Raw genomic sequence first — 22,467 nt, forward strand, 5'->3', positions numbered from 1 at the left:
TGTGACTAGGCAGCCAAAGAAAGAGACCCTGTTAGGAAAGCCCCTGCCTATTCACGTCAGGGCTTCTGGCCCATATTCACATCAGTTACTCCACAATTCCTCTGGACTGCTGCATGAGGGGAACACAGTGGGCCCTGCTACTCCCTTCTCTCTTTTCAAACCCAGCAGCATTACTGTTCTTCAGAAGCACACTTGTACTAATAGCAATGGATGTGCCAGCACTGGAGCTGGAGTCTAGTGCTGGCAAATTAAGGGAAAAATTAACCCCTTGCAGCTGATCTTCTAAGCTGTTGGCACAATGCAAATGTCCAGCAGCACTGCCACTCCCATCCTTGCACCATCAAGCTCCCCAGGAGAGGTTGCCACTCTCCATGCCAGTGAACCTCATGCCAGGGTCACCCAATGAGCGCATTGCTACCCAAACAGTCACTAACACCCCAACCAGCACTGCAGTCAATAAATGGACCCCAGGCAAGTCCTGCAACTACTTATGCCTCACCCAAGACAGGCTTCCTGGTTTCTGGGGCAGCAGAGACACCAGGGAGGCGGGTTATGGGCTGGAAAGGAGGCACACACACACACACACACACACACTACCACCACTACCACCACAGCACAGCACTCATAAACAGCGAAGAAAGTGACAAAACACTAAACAGGCAGTCAAAGCAACTTTGCACGAGACTAAGAAAATAGTGGGAAGTTGGAGGGGCTTTGGTTAGGTTGCACCAAGGACCCAGGTTACCTGTCCTTATTCTGTGAGGCTTGAGAATATTGTGTTGTAGGGATCGTGGTTGCAAGAGAGCCAGCAGTGCGAACCTTCATGATTCAAAGAGGGATCTCGAAGACAAGTGAGCAATGAAGCCAGCCCTTGAGTTTTAATCCATACCTGCTCCAACATGCCAATGCACCTTTGCTTGTTAATCCTACACCTCACCTTTGACTCTCTCCTCCTCTGTCCCCCACCTTTTCTCATCGGTTCAAAAACTAAATAAAAAAAGATGGTGGTACCACAGGTGTGAGGAAGATCCACCTTCAGTTGTGGGAGCAAGGAACCAACAAGCATGGTCAGGCTCACTGAGGACCCAAGGGCTCAATAATCAAATCTCAGATGAGTAAGCCACGATTCAAAAATCTAAGAACATCAGTAAAATCCATTCTTATAGCACAGTTTGGCTCCCCTTTGTTAGGAATAGTTTGGAGTTTAAAATAAGAGGGAGAGGGGATAAGAACAAGAGATAGGAACGTACATTTTAAGTTAATCATGACATCATCTCTGTCTGGCACTTATGGGCCTAAGTGAGCCCTGATGCTCCTCAAAGCAGACACTTGCTTTTATCCCATTCAGGTTTGCTGACCTGCACAAAACGTGGACATCACCTCAGCAATACCCCAATGCAAAGCAGGTCTTTGCTGGGCATTTTTTAGTCCTATAGGCAGAAAAACAAGTATCTCCTCTGCCCACTCATTGTTTCCTTCAATGGCAAGAAATGTAAGCAGGTTTGGGGTTAACAGTATCGCATATCAGATGGAGCTACCTGTGAGTGCATCAGTGACAGACACTGACAAACTGTGATAACCACTCCAACTTCTCTCATGTCACCATATACAATATCCCTCATGACTACCTATATAGTCCTGGTAATCATTTGGACATTTTAAAAGGCATAAAATCAGATTCTCTTTTCCTGCTTCTCCTCCTCGCAAGGCAATTGGTGGCCCATGGCCACTGTGAGGTAGCAAGAGCATATTCTAAGACTTTCAAATAGGCAGCAGCAGATGAAAGCAGCAATGATGGTGTTCACTTGCTAGTCTCTTTTCTCCTCCTCACAAGGCATTTGGTATTACCAAGGTTTTGGGTGGAAAAGAGGGGGAAACCTCACACCACAAATGCCCCCCCCGAGGCAACCAAGGGGCAGCATTTTCCCCAGTGTGGGGGGGTGGGGTGGAATTTTGCTATCTGTCCCTGGGTGGCACACAGGCCAGGATCATCACTGCACAATGTCAGCACAAAACTTTTGATACTGGGTCAGTCTTGTAGAGTTCTTTCTATCCTCCTCAGCCTCAGATCTGAGTTTACCATATACAGAATACGAGTTATGTGAAATAGAATCTTAAGTGGTTCAAGTGCCTACCATGGGATCACTTTATTATTCTGGTGGACTAAGAGCCTGAATACAACTCAGCCAATGACTCTACTTTCTGAAATGTTTATTTGCTCCTTAGTTCCATCCTGAAAATGCTTTTGCCTGAGTTGGCCACAGAGTTCTGGTCCAAATCAGCTGGAATCTGGCAGCATCCTGATCAGGAACTGTAGATTGATGGGTCTGTCAGGCACCAAGAGTATACGGGCCAAGGGTTTCACTTCACCTCCTTGAGGATCAGGTCTTATTTCATATTTCTGTATGATCTGTAGAAAGAGGACAGAGTCAGCTTTGAAAACAATAACAGAATTCCAAGATAGAAGAGGCCCCTGTGAAACAGTCTCTAGAAATTCAAGATGTTTGTAACACTCAAAGCAGAATGCTGCACCACAAGGGGCTACTGCAATGCTTGAGAGCCAAATCCTGGGCTCGACGCGCTAGCTTACTGCTGGGCAAGTGCCCATGCTAGTTCAGCGCTGGCCGGCACTGGGCTAGCACCAGGCAGTTGCCTGGCCTCCACCATTCTGCAGTCACATGGACCGCCAAGCCGCGGTAAGGTAAGCAGGGGTGGGGGGAGGCGGGGAGGAGGCGTTCTGGGGAGGGGGGAGGCGGGGAGAGGGTGGGGAAGAGGTGTGCCAGGGGGAGGGAGCGGGGGTGGAGGGCGGTGGGTCTGGTGGAGCTCTGCTCCACCAGATCCAGAGCATTCATGAGGGACTCGGCATCCTACACGAACAGTCTTCCCTCACCACTAATCTTTTGGTCGGCAGTGAAACGAGTAGCCCCATTGAGGGGGCTATTTCCCTTACCAGGAGAAGGGGACAAAAGTCCCCTTCTCCCGAGGTGCTGTCCGTGGCTGCTATGGGCACAATGGATGTGGCGGCAGCCATTTTCGGTGCCACCGCAGCCGCGTGCCACGGATCCTGAAAAATAACCTACCAGTAATTGTTACCTAAGAACTTTACAGTCACCAATAAAAATATAGTAAGAAATCATAGGATACATATGTATTTATTAGCTTTAAAATTTTGGACTTCACAACCTTTTTGTAAACACTATCAGAGTAAATGCACTGTAAACAACATGCCAGTAGAACCATTAATCAAATCCTTCATCAAGATACCTGGTGTGTTAAGCCAGAGGCTCTATATATTACATACAACATGTAACACATAACTGGGAGTGTGCAATTCAATTCACAGTGGAGAGACAAGCAACAAGGAATGAGTGTGAGCAAATAACTACACATAGTTGCAGCCCAATTTACTTTGAAGTAGAGCCATTGTTTTCCATGGATGTTATTCTTAAGAAATGGCGCACTAAATTGTAGCTTTGGACTCTGTTTCAAATGGAATGAGAATGACATCTTGGTGTTTTACAAACCAGACCTCTGCCAAACATTTGCAAAATGGAACAAGGTGCAGAAGGGTTTGCTAAAGAGAACAAGGCTTGCACGATTTAAATAGAAGCCTTGAGACCTGGCTGGCTTTTTTTCTCAGGAGGAGAATAAAACGTTGGCTGCAGCTTGCTCTAGGGGATTGTCATGGAGACTAACAGCCCTCTAATTGTCTCTGCATTGTCCTCTTGCTTGCTTGAGCAGCCTTGATCCCTAAGTGACCTCATAGATACGGGAAGGAAACCCCTTGGACTCCTGCTCTCCCTCAGCCAATGAAAATATCAGAATGCCCATAACTTGTCCAATGATAATTGGTTCCTTCCTTCCTATCAGAGATGGGGGGAAAGAGCTCACTCCTGCCTCCCCACTCCCACCCAATTCATTGCCTCCTTGTTGGAACTCCTTGCTTCTCACCGTTGGAATGCTTGCCCCATGAAGTTTTCCACATGGCAAAAACAGTAAGCAAGCACACCCAGACACAGGCAGACTCAAGTCAGCATGCATGAGGATGAGTGCTGAGTTAGGGGGGCTCTGACTCAAGTCTTTTCTAGAGTCTTCCACACAAGCAACTCATGAGTTGCTGAGTCACTCAAAATCACACATTTTCATAACTCGAGTCGGAGTCACCTCACATGAGTTCCCAACACTGGTAGATCGTTGTTTTTAAAAGTGGGTCCTGATGCTAAAATGTTTGGGAAGCACTGTGCTAGCAACTTTCTTTGCAGCTTGATAGATAAGGTGAACTGAACTTGTAGCAAAATTTCCCATTTTGGATTACATACCCTGGCAAGAGCAAGATGCATCTCGAGTTCAGCAATGCGGTGCCCCACACAGCCACGGACACCATAGCCAAAGGGGATGGAGCTGAAGGGGTGATGGGTTGAGGCACGTTCTTTTCGAAACCAGCGTTGTGGCACAAACTTGTTAGGCTCTAGAAAGTTGGTCTCCTCACGAGACAGGGCAAAGTGACAGAAGGCAAACACTGTCTAGGAATAGAATAAATCAGCATGTAGAGCAAGGCAACCCATCAGCCAGATTACATCCAAAGGATGAGCAACTACAGAAATCTGCATGCCTATGGCTTTCAAAACCCAGCACCAAATTTGGTGACATCTATTGCATAGAATCCTGAATATCTCTTTAAAAAAACATTTTATTTTTTAAAAGTATCAAGTTTCTAGCTCTTATGGTTGTGGAGAAAGTTGTTGGAAAAAGCAACCAGCTAAATGTCTATATGAGGCTCCATTATAAAACTTTTATACTCTGCACATCTTTGGGCGCAATCCTAAGGCACTCAGGCCAGCACAAGTCCCTTTCACTGGCTCAGGAGGGTTGCAAATGTGCCACAAGGCACGTTTGTGCCTCCTCAGAAGTTGGCTGGGCCGGCGCAGGGACGCGTGCCAGCCCGCAGACGCTGAATTCAGCCTCCGTACCGACTTCACAGAGGAGCCTTGCGTCTGCTGACTTTGGCCAATGCAAGGCTCAGGGGAGGGCAGGGGGGAAGCAGGGGGGAGGCAGACTGGGGTAGGGGGAGGGTGAACAGAGGGCCGCCCTAGGGGTGGGCGAGCAGGGAGTGGGAGGCAGGGCTGGGACCTGACAGTTATGCCGGATCCCAACTCCCATTCCCGAACTGTGTGAAGCGGCTGCAAGCCACTTTCCTCCAACTTATGCTACCTCTGGAAATGGCACAAATCTGAGGAGACCCTTTGGGGCTGCAGTGGCTTATCTGGGGGTAAGGGGAAGAGTTTCCCTTCACCTCCGGATGAGCCACTTTGGGCACCTATCTTGCTCTGGATACAGCGCAGGCCTCCTGGTCTGCCTGTTCCAGCACAAAATAGGATTGCGCTGTTTGTGTAGCTTTCTATTCTGCAGACATTGCATATTTTTGATCCCAAGAGCCCTGTCCTGTTCTCCTTTATCACACCAGTTCTCTTCTCACATATTTTACAGTTAGATAAGCTGGAACAGTTTGGTAGTTATGTAGATATGCTTAGGATTGTAGATTTTTTTAAATTGCAAAATCTGGCTACCTGTTTCTATTGATGCATAGCATGTGTTATATAAAATCATCTCAGTTATGGGCATTATTCTTAGGGTACATCCCCATGATGTGAGATCCTAAAAGTTTATATACATGTAGCACAAGACACCCCAAATAATAGAAGTCTCTGGTAGTAGAGAATTTCTTTATTGTTACCTCAGGAGTAGCAGCATAACCCCAAACAGCAAAGGTACTTCCTCATCACTTAACTTACATTTTGGAGCTACTAGAATCCAGGATACTGTATTACCAGAAAATTCTGTAAAATAATTGTATATTCACCTGTCCTTTCCTCACTATCCTTTGCATTGGTTTTAGACTGCAAGCCCTTGGGGTAGGGACCCACTTTCTAATTCTTTGTAAAGCAAATAATAATAATAACTATCACAGCAGCAGTTACAGAAGATGAATGCACAGGTTATCATACCTGTTTTCATTTTGTTTTATCCACCAGTCTTTGTTTTACCCATCAGATTTGTGAAATATCGCCACTATTCTCATTTTACAAATGGCCAAATCCTGCCTGCCACAACTTCTCACCCAATGGGAAAGATACTACAAAACTAGTCAAAGACCCTCCCATTTCCTCAGACTCCTGATTTCCCCCACATTTTGAAATCTTAAAAAAACAGATAAACCTCTATCTCCATATGCTAACAAATTATTCACAGAATTTGCCAACCAAGGGCTGGCTGGGCTGGTCAGATTTTCTTGATCAGGAGTAAGATTTGGAAGCTGTTCAGAGCGAGTATGTCCTTCCATCCAAACAAAGAATGCTGGCTTACCCCTTTGGGAAAATGGTAACCCTCTAGGATGACATCCTCCATTGCCACTCGAGAGTTCAAAGGCACCACAGGATATAGCCTAAAACAAGAGATAGGCAGGGAGAACAACCAATTCCTTAAGGCTGTTAAGTTCTTCACCTAATAGACTTGTGCTTTTGATCTCCCAAAGGCTCCAAGCATCTTAAAGATGTTTCTCTGCTATTTGGAAATCTTATTTGTGACAAGACTTGTGTCAAGGCTTATTTGTGTCAAGGCTAATCACACGTTAGAAACCTGTTGAAACAGAAACATTTTAAATCTGTGTCTGAAAGTCAATAATGGAGGAACCAGCTTGATTTCTACTGAGAGGTTTTTCAGATTCATGCTATCACTGAGATGGCCTTGTCTCTTATGCTCACTTATCTGACAATCTAGGACAGGGGTGTCAAAGATAAGGTCCGCGGGCCAGATCTGGCCTGCAAAAGCATTTTGAATGGCCACCGACCTTTGGGGGAGTTCTGGGGCTGCCCCACCCCTGCTCACTCCAACCGCGAGAGGAGCTCTGCGACCAGAGAGAGTTCCGAGGGCTGGAGCAGCTGCGTGCAGTGTCCCCAGCCCTTGGTCCTCCCTCCAGCTGCAAGCGGGCCTCGTCCATAGCTGGAAGGGGCGACTGAGGGCTGGAGCACCCACACGCGGCATCCCCAGCCTTCAGTCCTCCCTCCAGCTGCAGCCAGAGCTCTCCCAGGCTTCATTCGCAGCCAGAAGGGGCCTGGGAGCCGGAGCTGCTGTGCGTGGCTTCCCTGGCCCTAACTAGTGGCAGGTAGGTGGGGTGGGGGTGGGGGGCGACTGGGAGGCTTGGCTGGCTGGCAGGCAGGGGATGCTTTGTGGTGGAATGGGGTTTGGGGTGGGGTGAGGCAGTGGATGCTTGGTGGCAGAATGGGTCTGGGGTGGAGGAGGCGGAGGTTGCTTGGTGGTAGAATGGGGTCTGGGGTGGGGTGAGGCAGAGGATGCTTGGTGGCAGAATGGGTCTGGGGTGGAGGAGGCGGAGGTTGCTTGGTGGTAGAATTGGGTCTGGGGTGGGGTGAGGCATGGACGCTTGGTGGTAGAATGGGGTCTGGGATGGACTGAGGCAGAGGATGCTTGGTGGCAGAATGGGGTCTGCGGTGGGGTGAGGTAGCAGAGTGAGGGAGAAGCCTCAGCTTTTTAAAAAAACAGGTCACTTCCGGGTGCCACATTTGGAGTTCAGCCCTCAGCAGGTGCCATGAATCCAATGTGGCTCCAGGATGAAATGAATTTGACACCCCTGATCTAGGAGAAAGGCACAGTGAATACAGTCTCTGAAGCAGCTCTTGAAACTTGGCAGGTCTACATGGGTAACCAGGTCCAAGATAATTTAGGGCAGTGTTTCTCAAACTGTGGGTTGGGACCCACTAGGTGGACTGCAAGCCAATTTCAGGTGGGTTCCCATTCATTTAAATATTTTATTTTTAATACATTAGACTTGATGCTACTGTGGTAAATGACTGAATTTGGGGAAATGTTACACATCTGTACTTTTAATAGGCTACTATGTATATGCTTTTAACAATGATAGTAAATGGGATTTACTCCTAGGTAAGTGTGGGTAGGATTGCAGCCTAGGATTGTTAAAAAATTTTCTTGCTTGATGATGTCACTTCCTGTCATGACAAGACTTCTGGAGGGTCCTGACAGATTCTCATTCTAAAAAGTGGGTCCTGGTGCTAAAAGTTCAAGAACCACTGATTTAGGGCTATTTCCAAACTGCAGCCCAGTGAGTTATGAAAAAGCTGTCTGGGCGCAGCACAGCGCTTTCTTTTCCACAACCACAGCTACCTTTCTTTATGCCTAATCATTCCACATTCTTGTGCTGGGTAGCTGCTGCCCCTGGGAAATCAGGCCACAGAAGCATCTGGGGTGACAGGCATTGGAAGCAGCTGCCTGGTGAAAGACTGTGAGACTACTGGGTGCAGTGGTGTAGCTAAGGGGGCGCAGGAAGTAGCAGTCGCACCGGGCAACAAACTTTAAGGGGGCAACAAGCGCAGCTTGACACTAGTGGCCAAAATTGTGAAAATCTTGGTATGTACAAATAATACCATCATGTTATATATCATTGGAAAGGTAATTTAATGCAGAATGCAGTTAAACAAACCATATTAGGATTTCTGTTTTCTATCAAACGTTATGGCCAATTAACCAGAAAACAAAAATACAACTGCCTTAAGGCACAAAAGGTGATTTTCTTAACTCAAAACCAACCTCAGACTAATTGTTCTGAGAGCCAATGAGATGTTATTATGACACAGCATGGAACCAGTAATATGTTAATATGAATCAGCTCTTATGTCCATGTATCATAATACAGCTACTCCTGCTAACTTGTAAAAGAGGCACTTTTTCAAGTGGTGCTCCTCTTATATTTAGCAGGGAGAGAATAACCATTCCTCTTCACCCCTGCACAGTGTCTCTATCCAATAAGGGGCACACTTTTTATTTATTTACTCAATTAAATTTGATTTTGTCATGGGGAGGCTACAAAATCTTTGATCCCAGGTAGCAGATAGATGCCTTAGGTATGCCACTGGATGGGGGGGAGGTGGCGGATCAACTGGGTGGTGAGCTGCTGGGGGAGGAGGCAGGTTTCCTCCCAATTTGTACTTTTTTAAAAGCCCAGGCCAAGGTCACTTCTGGTTGTGACATTACTCCCGGGGCATCATTTTGAGCTTCACACCAGGTTACAAGTTCATGAGCTATGCCACTGACTGAGTGCAAAGAAAGGTGGCTGTGGCGCAGAATGGAAAGTGCTGGGCCCAGATGGCTTTTTCATAATGCTGGATCCAGCCCACAGGCCATGGTTTGGAGGCCCCTGATTTAGGGCATTCACCTGATTAAGGTCAAAACCAGCAATTTAAATTGCAGTGTTCTGACAACAACTGACTTTCTCGTGCATCTGAACTAAAATAACTAGCTGAACCTTTGTGTGCCTTGACATTGCTTTAGGATATTGTATCTTTTTCATTGTTGTTCACCTCCTATCTCCTAGTGTGGAATGTTGGTTACTGGATACACACTTCACCTGAATGGTTTTTCCTCAGCTCTTTCTTCTCCCTACTATCCTGAAAGTTTCTCTCCAGAGTCCCCAGTGTTACTCACGTTCCAGTCTGCACTCCTAAAAACATCCCCTTTATGAGTGTTTTACAGTTCCAGTTCTGACATGAAAGAGCAAACTACCTCAAAGTTTCTTTGATGACTGCCTTCAACAGGGGCATCTTGGCAAGATCTTCAGCTTTGGGGATCTGGTCTTTGGGTACCACACCTGCAACCTCTTGGAATAAAGCATCCTGAATCTCCATGTCCTTGGAGAGGTGGTATAGGGACCAGGATAATGTATTGGATGTCTATGAGAAGTGGAAATTTAAGCAGAAATGAAAATCAGATGTAATAGAGAACCATTTATCAGAAAGCACACAACAAGGAAAATATCAAGAAACAGTTTAGTCCAATGGCTAAGAGTCTGAGCTGCAAAGCAGGACTTTCCTGGCTGAATATTGCTTCTACTATGAACTCACTAGGCGCTCAATCCTATGCTGAATGTTCAAGTAGACTATGAAAAGATCCACCTGGAATGTTGATCGTTCTTGAAAGAGAACCTTTTTGGGGGTTTCAAGAAAACCTGCCTGTGTGAACCACCTTGAATAAAGTCAAAGGAGCAATCCAAGGATATATAAATACCTGTTGTTGTTGTTGTTGTTGTTGTTGTTGTTGTTGTTATTACTAAGTTCAACACCAGTACCACTATATCGTCCAGGCTCTCAGGATTCTATTTTACAGAAATTCATCTACCCTTTTTAAAAAAATAGTTATTAAAAACTGGCCACTACAAGTTTTCCACTACAAGTTTTCCAAGTTTGACCATGTACTACAAGGTCAGCAGTATATTGATGAGAGAAATACAGTATTTTATTCATTTCCAATCTCATTTTTGCAATGCTAATACAGAACAAGGTTCCTACTGCAAGGGAGCTTAACTGTCCCTGAAATAAGCCCTGGGAATCAGATTTTTTGCCTCGGTCCTGCAAGAAAAAAAGAAACCTACTGTGTCTACACCAGCCATGAGCAACTCTGCCACACTGCCAGACACTTCCTCAATGGTTAACTTCCCACTGGATAGCAGGTAGGTTAGATATGCACCTTCAGGCTCTTCTTCCAACTGAGCTGTGATTTCCTCCACTCGCTTGTCAATCAGTTTCCTCCCTGGGAATTGAAATATCACACAAAATATCTTGAAAGCAGTTGCGGACCTGGCCCCTGTGCCTCCCTGGAGCACAGGATCGCAACCCGCCGCCCAACTGCAACACACCACCTCCTCCCAGGGGATTCTTACCCAGCCTACAGAGCCTTGCATGCCATTCCTAGGCACTTCAAAAGCCTTCTGAGGCCTCCGAAACACTGTTAAGTAGTATTGCTGGTTTTCCAACAAAAGCTGGAAGTCCTGTTTAAGGGTGCTCCAGAGACCTCAGAAAGCTTTCGGAGCACATGTGGATGCAGTGCAGAGCTTTGCCTGTCTGCAGAATGGCTCCAGAAGGTGGAGTTGACAGAAGTATGCTTGCCAGGGCCCATGTCCTACCTCCAGTTCATTTGGCTATGGTTTTACATGGGGGGGGGGGGGCGCAGTTCAGTGATAAGAGTATATGGTCTGCAAAAAGTGCCTGGTTCAATCCACAGAATCTCCAGTCAGAGCTGGGAAAGACCTCCAAGAGACACAGAGCTGGATGGGCCAATAGCAGCTCCATATCTTCATGGTAGGGGAAGTTAAGGATATAGGTAATTGAAGGCGTGATACAGAGTCGTCGTCCCCCCCCCCCCACTGCCTGACTTTCCAAATTATAGCAGAGGGGAGAGTTTGACCACTACCCCTAAAGTGTAGGGAAAACAAGAAGTTCTACACTCAATCATCAACCTTACCTTCCTCCATCTATATATTTATATGCAACATTCACATGGCACCTGAAATGACTTAAAGACCAGAATAAACACACATTATTCCCCCCATGACAATTCTGCAGTGTACAGCATTATAAGAGCCAGCTTTCAAAACAATTAGCCAGGTTTGCTTCTTAGTGACAGAGCTTCTTGAAGTGTGGGTTGGGAAGGGAGAAAGTTGACTGAGCTCAACAGAGAAAAATTTCCACTGGAGTGGGTCTCTGTACAGAGAAAGCCTGGCCCTGAAGTCATCACCACTACAAATGGACAAGATACAGAGCAGGGCCTCCCTCACAACACAAGCCCATCTGTGGGCAATGGCTTTCTCTTACCAAAAGTAAAGATGATGTCCCAGTTCTCCAGATAGCGGTTCCAGAAAGGAAGCAGCCCCCGGGTCCACTTAGGCAAGATGTTAACAAAAACAAAATTCTTAAACATGAGGCCAACAGAATTTATGAAGTCCTGGGTATTTGCAGGTATTTGCTTTTGCAGGCAGCCAATGCGAGTCTCAAAGAGTATATAGGAAATGCCTGACAGGGATGGAACATGATAGAAGAGAAGAAATGAGGAGGTACTCTTTTAAAGACAAAACCAAGAGGCTCTTAGGGCGCAATCCTAACCAACTTTCCAGCACTGGCATAGCTATGCCAATGGGGCATGTGCCTCACCTGCAGTTGGGGAGCAGTCACAGAGCCCTCCTCAAGGTAAGGTACTGTTTGTTCCCTTACCTCAGAGTTGCATTGACCTTACCTCGGTGCTGGAAAATGGGTTAGGATTGTGCCCTTAGTTATTCATTATTCCCTACTCCTCACCATTGGAGCCATTCCGGGTGGTGAGAACAATGGAGAGGTGTCCCCTCCACATTGCCCTTGCCACCTGGAATGGCTCTGATGGGGGGGGCAGCTTACATGGTGAGGTGCCCTGCAAAACTTAGCACTGTACCCCCCTCTGGAAATGCCACTGTTCATACATCCAGTATATCCAGTCCAATTGCCATACCCCCCCCTCCCCACTGCCTTTCTGCTAGTACCTTCTAGGGCAAAACGGTAAAGATGGTTAGTAATATCCTGAACAACCAATCCACAGGGACTCTTCTCCCTCTCATTCTGCAAGTGCACTATCAGGTCAGACACAACCTCATTGAGGGGAGAAGCATACAACACAGCTTCTGAAGGCTTCAGCATTCTCCTGTTCAGCACCTGACGCAAGCAATACCAGCGTTCCCCTTCCCTGTGGAGAGAGAAAGGCAGTTCACTTAGGTGCCACTTAGGTAGGCTGTGAAGCTAAAGGTACTTCTCTTCTCTCCCCCCTCCCCCCCCCCCCAGGCCTGATGAGCCACTTTCCAAGACTTTCCAGACCTGCAAATGCAAAAGCTTAGTATAGTCAGGCTCAGAGAAATGCCATACTACAGCATTCTTGAAATAACCTGAAAGCTGCTCTTTGCAATCCTCTTGATCAAAAGTAGCGGTAACACAGATAGAAATGTGAAATTAGGACAAAAGAGTGGACTCAAACCAACACTTGGATATTCATGATGATTAAGTCTCATTTGAAATGAGATTGGTTGGATAGGCCTTCTGTAGAGCTTTGCTAGGACTTGTTATTGATTGGCTGAATATTTGTACAACATAACCCAGCTGGATAAATTAACATGTCTAGAGGTCTACACCATGTCTATACCTGGGGTCTGCTTCTTCTTGCACCAGAAATGAATGCACATTATACAGTATCCATCAGATGTGGATGTGTGAAGGGCACACATCAAACCCTCACTTGCCAGAACTAAAGGCAGAACAACAAAGAAGGATTGTGCAATTCTACTTCTTTGTTGCTAATATATGCTTGTCTCTCTAGGTCAGCATTTCCCAAACTTTTTTGACCATAACCCTAAGTAAATGTTTGGCCAAGACAAACTCCAGACTACCAAGAAGGAAGCTGCAAGAGGCTTTAAAAGTTTACTAGGTACCTGATATAGGTGATGTAGTGTCAGCAGATGCAGCCACAGTATTATTTCTAACTAGAAAAGCAATCTTTTTTAATTTCTGGAAAATATCTTAAACACCAAAATGTGTTGTTTTGTTTTTAATTTGGATATTTTAAACACAAAATGGCAGTGTTTTGTGTTTTTAAATTTTTAACAAAAACAAACACCTCTACTTGCAGGGAACACTGCTTTCTGTGTTCACTCCTCTGGGCTCCTCAGGAGTATCCATGCAACCCCCATTTGGATCTCCATCCCTGATTTGGGAACCACTGTCCTACACGAAGATGACATAATGCCATCTGAGTTGAACGTGAAGGATTATAGCATTCCCACCAGGCCAAGTTATTAAAATGTTCAGGGTCACCTTCAGTGGCATTGCTAGCAGGGGCAGAAGGGTGGTTCACCCCAGGTGCCACCCTGGGGGGGGAGTGACACCACTAGTGACCAAAATCGCAAAAATCGCAATTGTTAGGAATAATGCCATCATGTTATACAGCACTCAATGTGTAATTTACAGCAGAACGCAATGAATAAAACCAGAGAAAAATATCTCCATTTTATCAAACATTATGGCAAAAAAACCCAGAAAACAAAAATGTAATTGTCTTATGTTAACAAAAAGAACAGTTTTCTTAACTCAAAACAGACCAATGAGACTGTTCAAAAAGCCAATGAGATGTTATTATGACAGCATGGAACCAATAAGGTGTTAGCAAGGTGACATGTTGGGGGGGGTGACACCAGGAGTTGATCCAGTGTTTCTGTTTGCAGGGGGCATGAGCATTACCTGAATTCCTGGGTCCAGGTCAACCAGGCGGGTAAGCCTGGGCTCCTGGTTCACCTTTGGCCTCTGTGGCCAAGGTTTTCTGGGCAGGTAGACCTGGGCTCTGATCCAGTCTTGGAGCCCAGTACTATCTACTAGGTAGACCTGGGCTCCCATTCTAACTGCCTTCTGGAGTCACCTCTTCTAGGAAGGTAGACCAGGGCTCCTGTCCAGGCTTGGAGCCTAGATCTACCTGCCAGGTAGACCTGGGCTCCCATTCTGACTGGCACCCAATTTCACTCCCCATCCTGGTAGGCACTTTACCCACTGAAAAATTAATTTTGTCATATGGGGGATGACAAAAATTTATGGGCCCCAGGTGACAAATAACCTAGCTATGCCACTGGTCACCTTCATTGTCTGGAACATCCAGTCCAACAATCAATCCAGGAATGCCCAGAACTGTCAGCATGAGAATGAATCCCAGAGACAGGATCTCCCACTTGAGTCTCACTCAGAAGCAATGGGTTCTGTCACCACTGGGCCAGCAGATGGCAGCAGCAGCACAATCCTGAACTCATTCTAGGCTGTCTGTCTTTCCACTCACTCAGTCAAAGGGCCATATGCTAGGCCCCGCAGGTCCCGGTGCTCCCTCCAGATCGCCATGTCACACCTCATGGGATACTTCCCCTCCAGTCGCATAATCTTCTCCACAATTTCAGGACAGGCAATGCTCACAAAAGGGGTTCCATCCATGGTGTCTTTCCACATGGGTCCATATTTCTTCTTGCGTATTGCCTGGAATGAAGAACCAGGTCAGGTGGGGTGGGGGAGAAGGAGTTCAATCTTATTGAACCAACTCTTGCAATGGCAACTATTGATCATCAATTTATTTGTAAATACACTTAAAAGACACTAAAAATTGTATGTAAAGAGTACTATTGTTCCAGAATTTACAATGCTGGCTGACCTGATAGCTTCTCAACAGTCAGAAATAATTGGCTGATATTTCCTTAAAAGGTAGTTTAATAGGAAAGTTACAGGCTTGCTAGAGGCTCTTTCACCTGGTGTTTGAAAGAGGATACCCTTTCATTAGTGGGAGGGAGAAACAGCTTGGAGCTAGTTAGCAGAATTCCCAGACTGAAAGAAAGCATGATATATTTCATGAAGCCAAAGAAAATTTGGGGGCTTGTGTAACCAAATACTTGAAGACCAGCCCCCCCCCCCAATATTGCATGGCAAAGCCCAATTGAAATTGAAGCTGCAATCCTATACATGCTCGTCTAGGACTTAGTTCCTTTCAACTCAGACAGGCACAGGATTTTGCTGTAAGGAGGGTTTAAAATGCAGTTTGTGGTATGGCATGGGTGACCTGTTATTCAAAAGGAAGAAGTCAAAGATTGCACAGGGCATGCCCAAGCAGCTCTTTGGACCTATTATTAAGAAAATAGTTCTTGTTATCCACTAGGGTTAGGTTCCTGGAAAACCTAGTGGATACTGAATTCGTGGATACTGAATTGTTGAGCCTATGGGAAAAATGGGATTAGGTCCAGGGGACCCTCTTCACCATACACTATGAACTTTATGAACCTGAATCTTAACTTGAAATTTATGGGGCTGGGTGACAGAGAGGGCTCATTAACATCTCCAGCATCTGATGCTTCCTCTTCTGGATATCCCTCAAAGCACTGAAGGTTGTGGCGATAATTTCTCTGTGCTGGCTATCCCTCAACTTGTTGAAGGTTGCTGGCCTGACAGCAAGGCCTCAGAGTTCAGCAGTGGGGAGGGGGTTACTTCACCCATCCTCTTCTTCCACCTATCTTTTGGCTCCTTCTCTGGGCTTGCCCCAGTCCCAGAGCAGCCCTCAGGTAGCCTTCCAGAGATCTCACATCATAGGTCTCTCATCACTGCCAGGGATGTAAAGGTTCAGCTGGAGTCCCCAAGATGATGGGGCAATTCTCAAAGCAGTCACAAATGTATCTGATTCTCCACAGGCCAATACCAATGCCCGTTGATGTGGAAAATGGAATTGGCTGGATGCAATTACCTGGGTGTCTCTTCCTCTCCTCCCTGCATGTCACCAGTGCTGCCTTCTGCTTGTGAAGAGGCCCTCTCCCCTTCAATCTTATTGATCAGTGGTTCTCAAACGTTTTAGCACTAGGACTCACTTTTCAGAATGACAGTGTTCGGATCCACTGGAAGTGATGTCATTAATCTAGAAGTGATGTCATGGCCGGAAGCGGCATCATCAAACTGAAAATTTTTTAACACCCCCCATATAACAAAATCAAATCAATTAATTAAAGGTTTACAATAAGTATGTTTAAAAATGTATTTAAAATAAAGAGGAACCCTCCTAATCCTCTCAAGCAGTTGCTGATCTGTTTAAAAACTTTTTCCAAACATCCCAAAGGCTGCAATCCTATCCACACTTACCCAGGAGTAAGCCCCATTGACTATCATTGTTCAAAACAAATACAGAGTAGCCTGTTAAAAGTACAGATCTGTAACATTTCCCCAAATGCAGTCACATACCATGGTAACACTGTCTAATAGATTAAAAATAAACTACACATTGAGATGAATGGAAATCCAACTGGAATTGGCTTTCAACCCACCTAGTGGGTCCCAACTCAAAGTCTGAGAAACACTGTATTAGATCAAGCTGCACAATCAGTCCATATTCTACAAAGTACTTCATAGTTTTTAGATGCACAATTCCCTTTTCTGTTGAGGCCTTTGGCTCAGCTCCCTGGTTCCCTTACTCTGTTGCATTAATAATTGCATTCCCCTGTTTGATCCTAACTCCCCCCACCACACAAACTTGTCAAAGTTTGTTGACACTGTGTTAGAGCAAAATACAGGTTGATTATCCCTTATCAACTCCTCAAGACAGGGAAGTGACTGGATTTTGGACTTGTCTGGATTTTGGAATAATTGCATGAATATAATGAGAAATGCTTCCTCTTGCTCTTTTCACCATTACCCATACAGGTGTCTGCTGGCCTCTTTGACATTTTTTGACAATGTCTGTATACCACAGAGCAAGAACAGAACTTACAGCCTGAACCTGCACTGTACGCAGGAATGAGCACAAAACCTTTTAACATTTCCACTACAGAAAACAAGTCTTGGACAAAAATGTCCAGATTTTGGAATAGTCTGAATTTTGGATGTCCAGATAAGGGGTAATCTACCTGTATGCTAAACATATATGACTCATATTAGACCAACTTCTTTGAGGTTAATAGTATGCAAACTTTTGAGCTTACATTCAGATCTTCATCCAACTGAATGGACAGGTATTCTCATCATAAGTCATCTCATCATAACATCATAACAGATAGTCATGCTGTCTCAAAAGAGAAAAGTTGCTTATCCCTGGTACGACTGAAGTCATTTTAGACAGAGGCCAGTCTGGAGTTCTGCTAAGTACACCCCACTGGCATAAAAGAGTTCCCTATGAACTGCATCCAGAAGGTGTAGCTCCAGGGATTGCAAGACTTTACAGATCCAGGAAACCAAGCTCTCTAGTCCATTTGATACCCCACGTACTCAAAACCCCACGTACTCCTGAACTCTAGTCATGCCAATTTTTCAACATCTGTTGAGCAAGATTTTGGATCTGAAGAGGTTTTCAACAGTGGAAACATCACCATACCAATGATGAACCTGTTTATGGCTCTGAACTAAGCAAGGAACTATGAGCCAATTTCCAAGCCCACAACTTCCATAATGTCTGGTGGGTTCTTTAGGAATGGAACAGGCATTATGGGGGAAAGTCAATAAAATGTATCCCATGCTTGCCTTCCATACAGGGTCCAATGTTTTTGTGTTGGGAGGGCTTTCATATGTTGTATGAAACAGCTGTATATGTTGGGAGGGCTTTCATAATAGCTGTATATGTTGTAGTTATTTATTTATTTAAAGGAATTAAATATCGCTTTTCTGGTACTCAAAGTAGTGTACGGCATAAAAGTTAGACATATAAAAGATAAAAACATTTACATAAAGAAGTTAGACTAAAACCATTAAAACAATTAAAAATGATAGAAGAGCAGACTAAAATATAAACAATAATAATATAACATAAAAGCAGCAATGGGAATTAAAAGGGGGACATACCTCCCCCCTCAAATGCCAAAGGAAATAAGTCTTTAAACCTTAGGAATTGCCATTTTTTCTATGCTTCCTTTCGACCAAACATTCCAAGGGTGCTTGATGTTTCGGAGTGTTTTCGGAGTAACCCTCCAAAATGTGTTTCAGACCTGATTTGTTGCCACTTTATTTTTCTCTAGAAACTCAAGTGTAATAGCATTGTTCTCAAATGCAGGCAGGCAAAGAGCATTTGACACATACACACTACTATGGATGAGGGGAGAGGTGGAACCAAGGAGACCACTGCCTGAGAGAATTCATTTCAAGGAGCAAGAAGAGAACCCCCAGGTGGTTTCTCAAGGGTTTGACAAATAGCAGCAGGCCTAGCAGGTATGCCACAGTAACAGCTGTCTCTGTTGTTATTATGGGTTGCTGCTGAGGGAGGTGGCAGCTAGTGCAGAAACGGTTACCCAGCAAACCTGTATTCAACAGCCTTTATACAAGGGACACCAGCGTTGCCACCATGCATTCTCTGAAGACAAGTTGGCAACATATGCAACCTGAGAATAATCAGGCTCTAACTGTTTCACACCCACTCGAAACTTGATCAGTGATCATTTTTCCTCCTCCTCTGCTATTGTGCGACCACACAAATAAGAGGGCTGAGGGCCCAATCTCTCCAGCACTGATATCTGACTCTCCAGCACTGATGCAGCCATGGCAATGGGGTGTGTGCTGCCTCCTGATGTGGGCAGGCAGTCACACAGGCCTCCTCAACATAAAGGAACATTTGTTGCCTTACCTTGGGGCTGCATCACAACTGCATCAGCACTGGAAAGTTGGATAGGATTGGGCCTTAATTTACAAAAAAAACAAAAACAAAACCCTGAAATGTATTCCCACACTTTCCATGGGCTAGGGCTACAATCCTGTACACCAGCAATTTTCAACCAATATGCTGGTGTGCTGTGTATGGTCTACAGGTGTGTCGCAGGAGTTTGGGGTAGGGTCATTTATTAGTTATTGGAAGATGTGACCCCCTCATCAGCAGTGCACCTTGTCAATTGTAAAAAACAAAAACCCAACCTTAACAATTTTAGCGCCTTGTCAATGCGCCATGAGATGAAAAAGGTTGAAAATTGTTGCTGTACACGCTTACTTGGAAGTATATCCCATTGAACTCAATGTACAGGATTGCACTCAGTGGCATAGCTAGAAGGGGGTGCAAAATACTAAGTTTTCCAGGGAACCTCACCACAGCATGCAAGGGGCCCGTCCCGCTCCGAGCTATTCCAGGCAGTGATAGCAAAATGGCGGTGTACTGTATTCCGATGGTGAGGCGGAGGGGCCCCTTGCACGTGCAGTGAGGCTCCCTGCAAGACTTAGTGTTTTGCACCCCCTTCTAGCTATGCCACTGATTGCACTGCATGTCCCACTGCACTGAACAAACAGATCTAGGATTTCGCTACAACTATTCTGTGCCCATGGGAGGAGCATCACAGGCCGCTAAGTGTGGGGCTGAAACCCCATTACAATGGCGGGTTTCAACAGTTGAGGAAGAGCAATGCCAAATAGGGTCCTAGTGTGGACCCAGCATTGGCCAAGCCTTAGATGACACCCCTTAGGCTGCAATTCTATCCAGACTTACCTGGGAGTAAGCCCCATTGACTAGAATGGCACTTACTTCTCAGTAGACATGCCTAGGATTGGGCTCTCAAGCTGCAATCCTAGCCACACTTACCTGGGAGTAAGCCCCATTGACTAGAATGGGATTTACTTCTAAGTAGATATGCATCGGATTGGGCTGTAAGTCTGCAGTCCTATCCGCACTTACCTGGGAGTAAGCCCCATTGACTAGAATGGGACTTACTTCTGAGTAGACATGACATGCCTAGGCTCGGGTTCTTATCCTGCAAGTGTCCGCAGCATCCCCGCCCCCGCTTCGAACGCAGAGTACCTGCAGCTCGTGCATGTGCAGGACGTAGCCTCTGAACAGGAGCCAGTAGAGAGAGCTCCAGAGCCCCGGGCCAGGCAGGTCCTGCAGAGTCCTGCACTTCGGCGCTGCGTCGGAGCTCACGGTGGCCTGGCCCCGCTGGCCGCCCGCAGGTGGCCGCGAAGTCCACCGAGCTCGCCCCAAGAGCCCGCGACCAGGCAGTCTCATCGCTGCCCTCCAACACAAAGGATGCTTCTCTCCGCCGGCAACCCGCCCGCAGAACTCGCCTCCACGCTCCTCCTCGGGGGCAGCGGGAGCGTAACGCCTTCCTGGCGGGGTAGAGTTGGCAGCAGCCACCCAGGAAGCCTCCCGTTCCTTGGATGATATCGACATATCTGGGACTGAAGAGCACCTACTTAAGTTTCATGGGTGACCTCTCCTCTAGGCAATCACCAGTCCCAGGCAGGGCCACTGAGAAAACTTTTAGCAGGGGGCGCAATGATTCTTTGGGGCTCCTTCCCAAAGGGGGAGGGAAGAGGGCAAAACAGAGCCAGGGAAGGGTAAAAAGGGGGGGGGTGAGAAAGATGGTGACTGCTGGAGCCTAGGTATACTGAGCTTCCCGATGCAGAGCCCAGGTCTACCTGCCTGCATAGTCTTATCAGCTTAGACCAGTGTTTCTCAAACTGTGGGTCGTGAGCCCATTTCAGGTGGGTCCCCATTCATTTCAATATTTTATTTTTAATATGTTAGACTTGGTGCTACCAGAGTATGTGACTGCATTTGGGGATGTGTTTCAGATCTGTAGTAACTTGCTTTTAACAATGATAGGCAATGGGACTTACTCCTAGGGAAGTGTGGATAGGATTGCAGCCTAGGATTGTTAAAAATTTTCCTGCTTGATGATGTCACATCCAGCCATGACATCACTTCTAGTGAGTCCTGATAGATTCTCATTCTGGGTCCTGGTGCTAAAAGTCTGAGAACTACTGAGCTAGACACAATAATGTGGAAAACCAAATCCACTCCTAAGTCTTCTCTAAAATCTTTTAAATATAGAAAAACATTGCAGAAAATTAGCATCATTGTATTTAGGCTAACACTAGAATGGAAAGTGTCCTGTGAATACCAAAACATACCTCTGCAGTAGCTGTAGTCCCACAGTTGTGGCCTTGAACTCCTATACACGCCTTGGTAAACAGCTTCACAAGCCAAAGAGCTACTGTAGCTGGCCAGTTTCCTCCCTGATTTGACAGGAGTGTCATATATGCATTCTTCAGCCCAGTGCATATGGCTTGTGGCAGTAGTCAACACGCACCTGTGGTAGTGCCCCCAGCATCCCATGTGGTCAACAAGTCCAAGCGAGATAGGAAAATGTAAGATCCCAGGAAATTTCTGCCGCCTCCTTTGTCTCCTGGGTCCCCTTTTTGGGTACAAATTATCCCCTTACACCCCCCCCCCCATGGGCCCTGGCCCCAGATCTACTTTAGTTAATTTGTTGTATTGCATGCCACCAGGCCATATTCCTAACGTGGACACATGTTTCTCTGGTAAGACTGCTGTATCTTTTTGGAAGCAGAAATTCAATAGGTACTATTTTCCCTGGGATACACAGGGTGGCTCAGAAAATGCACACACTTTATAACAGTGGTTCCCAACTTTTAGCAGCACGCAGACCACCAAGGCAAAAATTGGAATCATTGTGGACAACATACACCCCCTGCCACTCTGCATACAAAAAATACAATTAAATTTGTAGTAATTTGATAAGATTTATTAGAGATATATTCAGTTAATTATTTGTAGGGAAGATTTGTGGTTTGCTGCTTTTGTGCTTGCTGCAACTGCAGGTGGTCTGTTCTCTGCCCTGTCCAGTGGTCTGTGGGGAAGTGCTCACTTAGTGAGTCCCTGGAAGTGATCAAAGACAATCTCCCCCCCTCACCTCCCACTTCTCAGGGTCTCACAAACAACCTGTGGTCCACAGACCACAGGTTGGAAACCAGTGCTTTGCAGCAGGGGTGCCCAAACCCCAGCCCTGGGGCACATGCAGCCCTCGAGGGCTCTCAATGCAGCCCTCAGGGATCCCCCCAGTCTCCAATGAGCCTCTGGCCCTCCAGAGATTTGTTGGAGCCGGCACTGGCCCGACACAGCTGCTCTCAGCGTGAGGGTGACTGTTTGACCTCTCACTTGAGCTGTGGGATGAAGGCTCCCTCCACTACTTGTTGTTTCAGATCTGTGATGCAGTAGCGGCAGCAAAGGAAAGGCCAGCCTTGCTTTGTGCAAGGTCTTTTTAGGCCTTGAACTATTGCAAGACCTTCATTCATTCATATAAGTTCATCTTTAATATAT

General features: G+C 46.1%; 1 protein-coding gene across 1 annotated transcript; it reads right to left on the reverse strand.

Moving 5' to 3' along the window:
- Positions 1 to 2,278: 2,278 nt before the first annotated feature.
- On the reverse strand, positions 2,279 to 20,514 carry LOC136645005 (sterol 26-hydroxylase, mitochondrial-like). The gene is made up of 9 exons (XM_066621267.1): positions 20,146 to 20,514; positions 14,698 to 14,888; positions 12,374 to 12,573; positions 11,676 to 11,873; positions 10,457 to 10,614; positions 9,592 to 9,758; positions 6,364 to 6,442; positions 4,320 to 4,523; positions 2,279 to 2,410 (listed from the first exon to the last, which is right to left on the reverse strand). The coding sequence occupies exons 1-9, from the start codon at positions 20,512 to 20,514 to the stop codon at positions 2,279 to 2,281; spliced, it is 1,698 nt and encodes a 565-aa protein (XP_066477364.1).
- Between the last annotated feature and the right edge of the window lie 1,953 nt (positions 20,515 to 22,467).

Source organism: Tiliqua scincoides, chromosome 1, assembly GCF_035046505.1.
Source record: "Tiliqua scincoides isolate rTilSci1 chromosome 1, rTilSci1.hap2, whole genome shotgun sequence".
In the NCBI taxonomy this organism is placed as follows: domain Eukaryota; kingdom Metazoa; phylum Chordata; class Lepidosauria; order Squamata; family Scincidae; genus Tiliqua; species Tiliqua scincoides.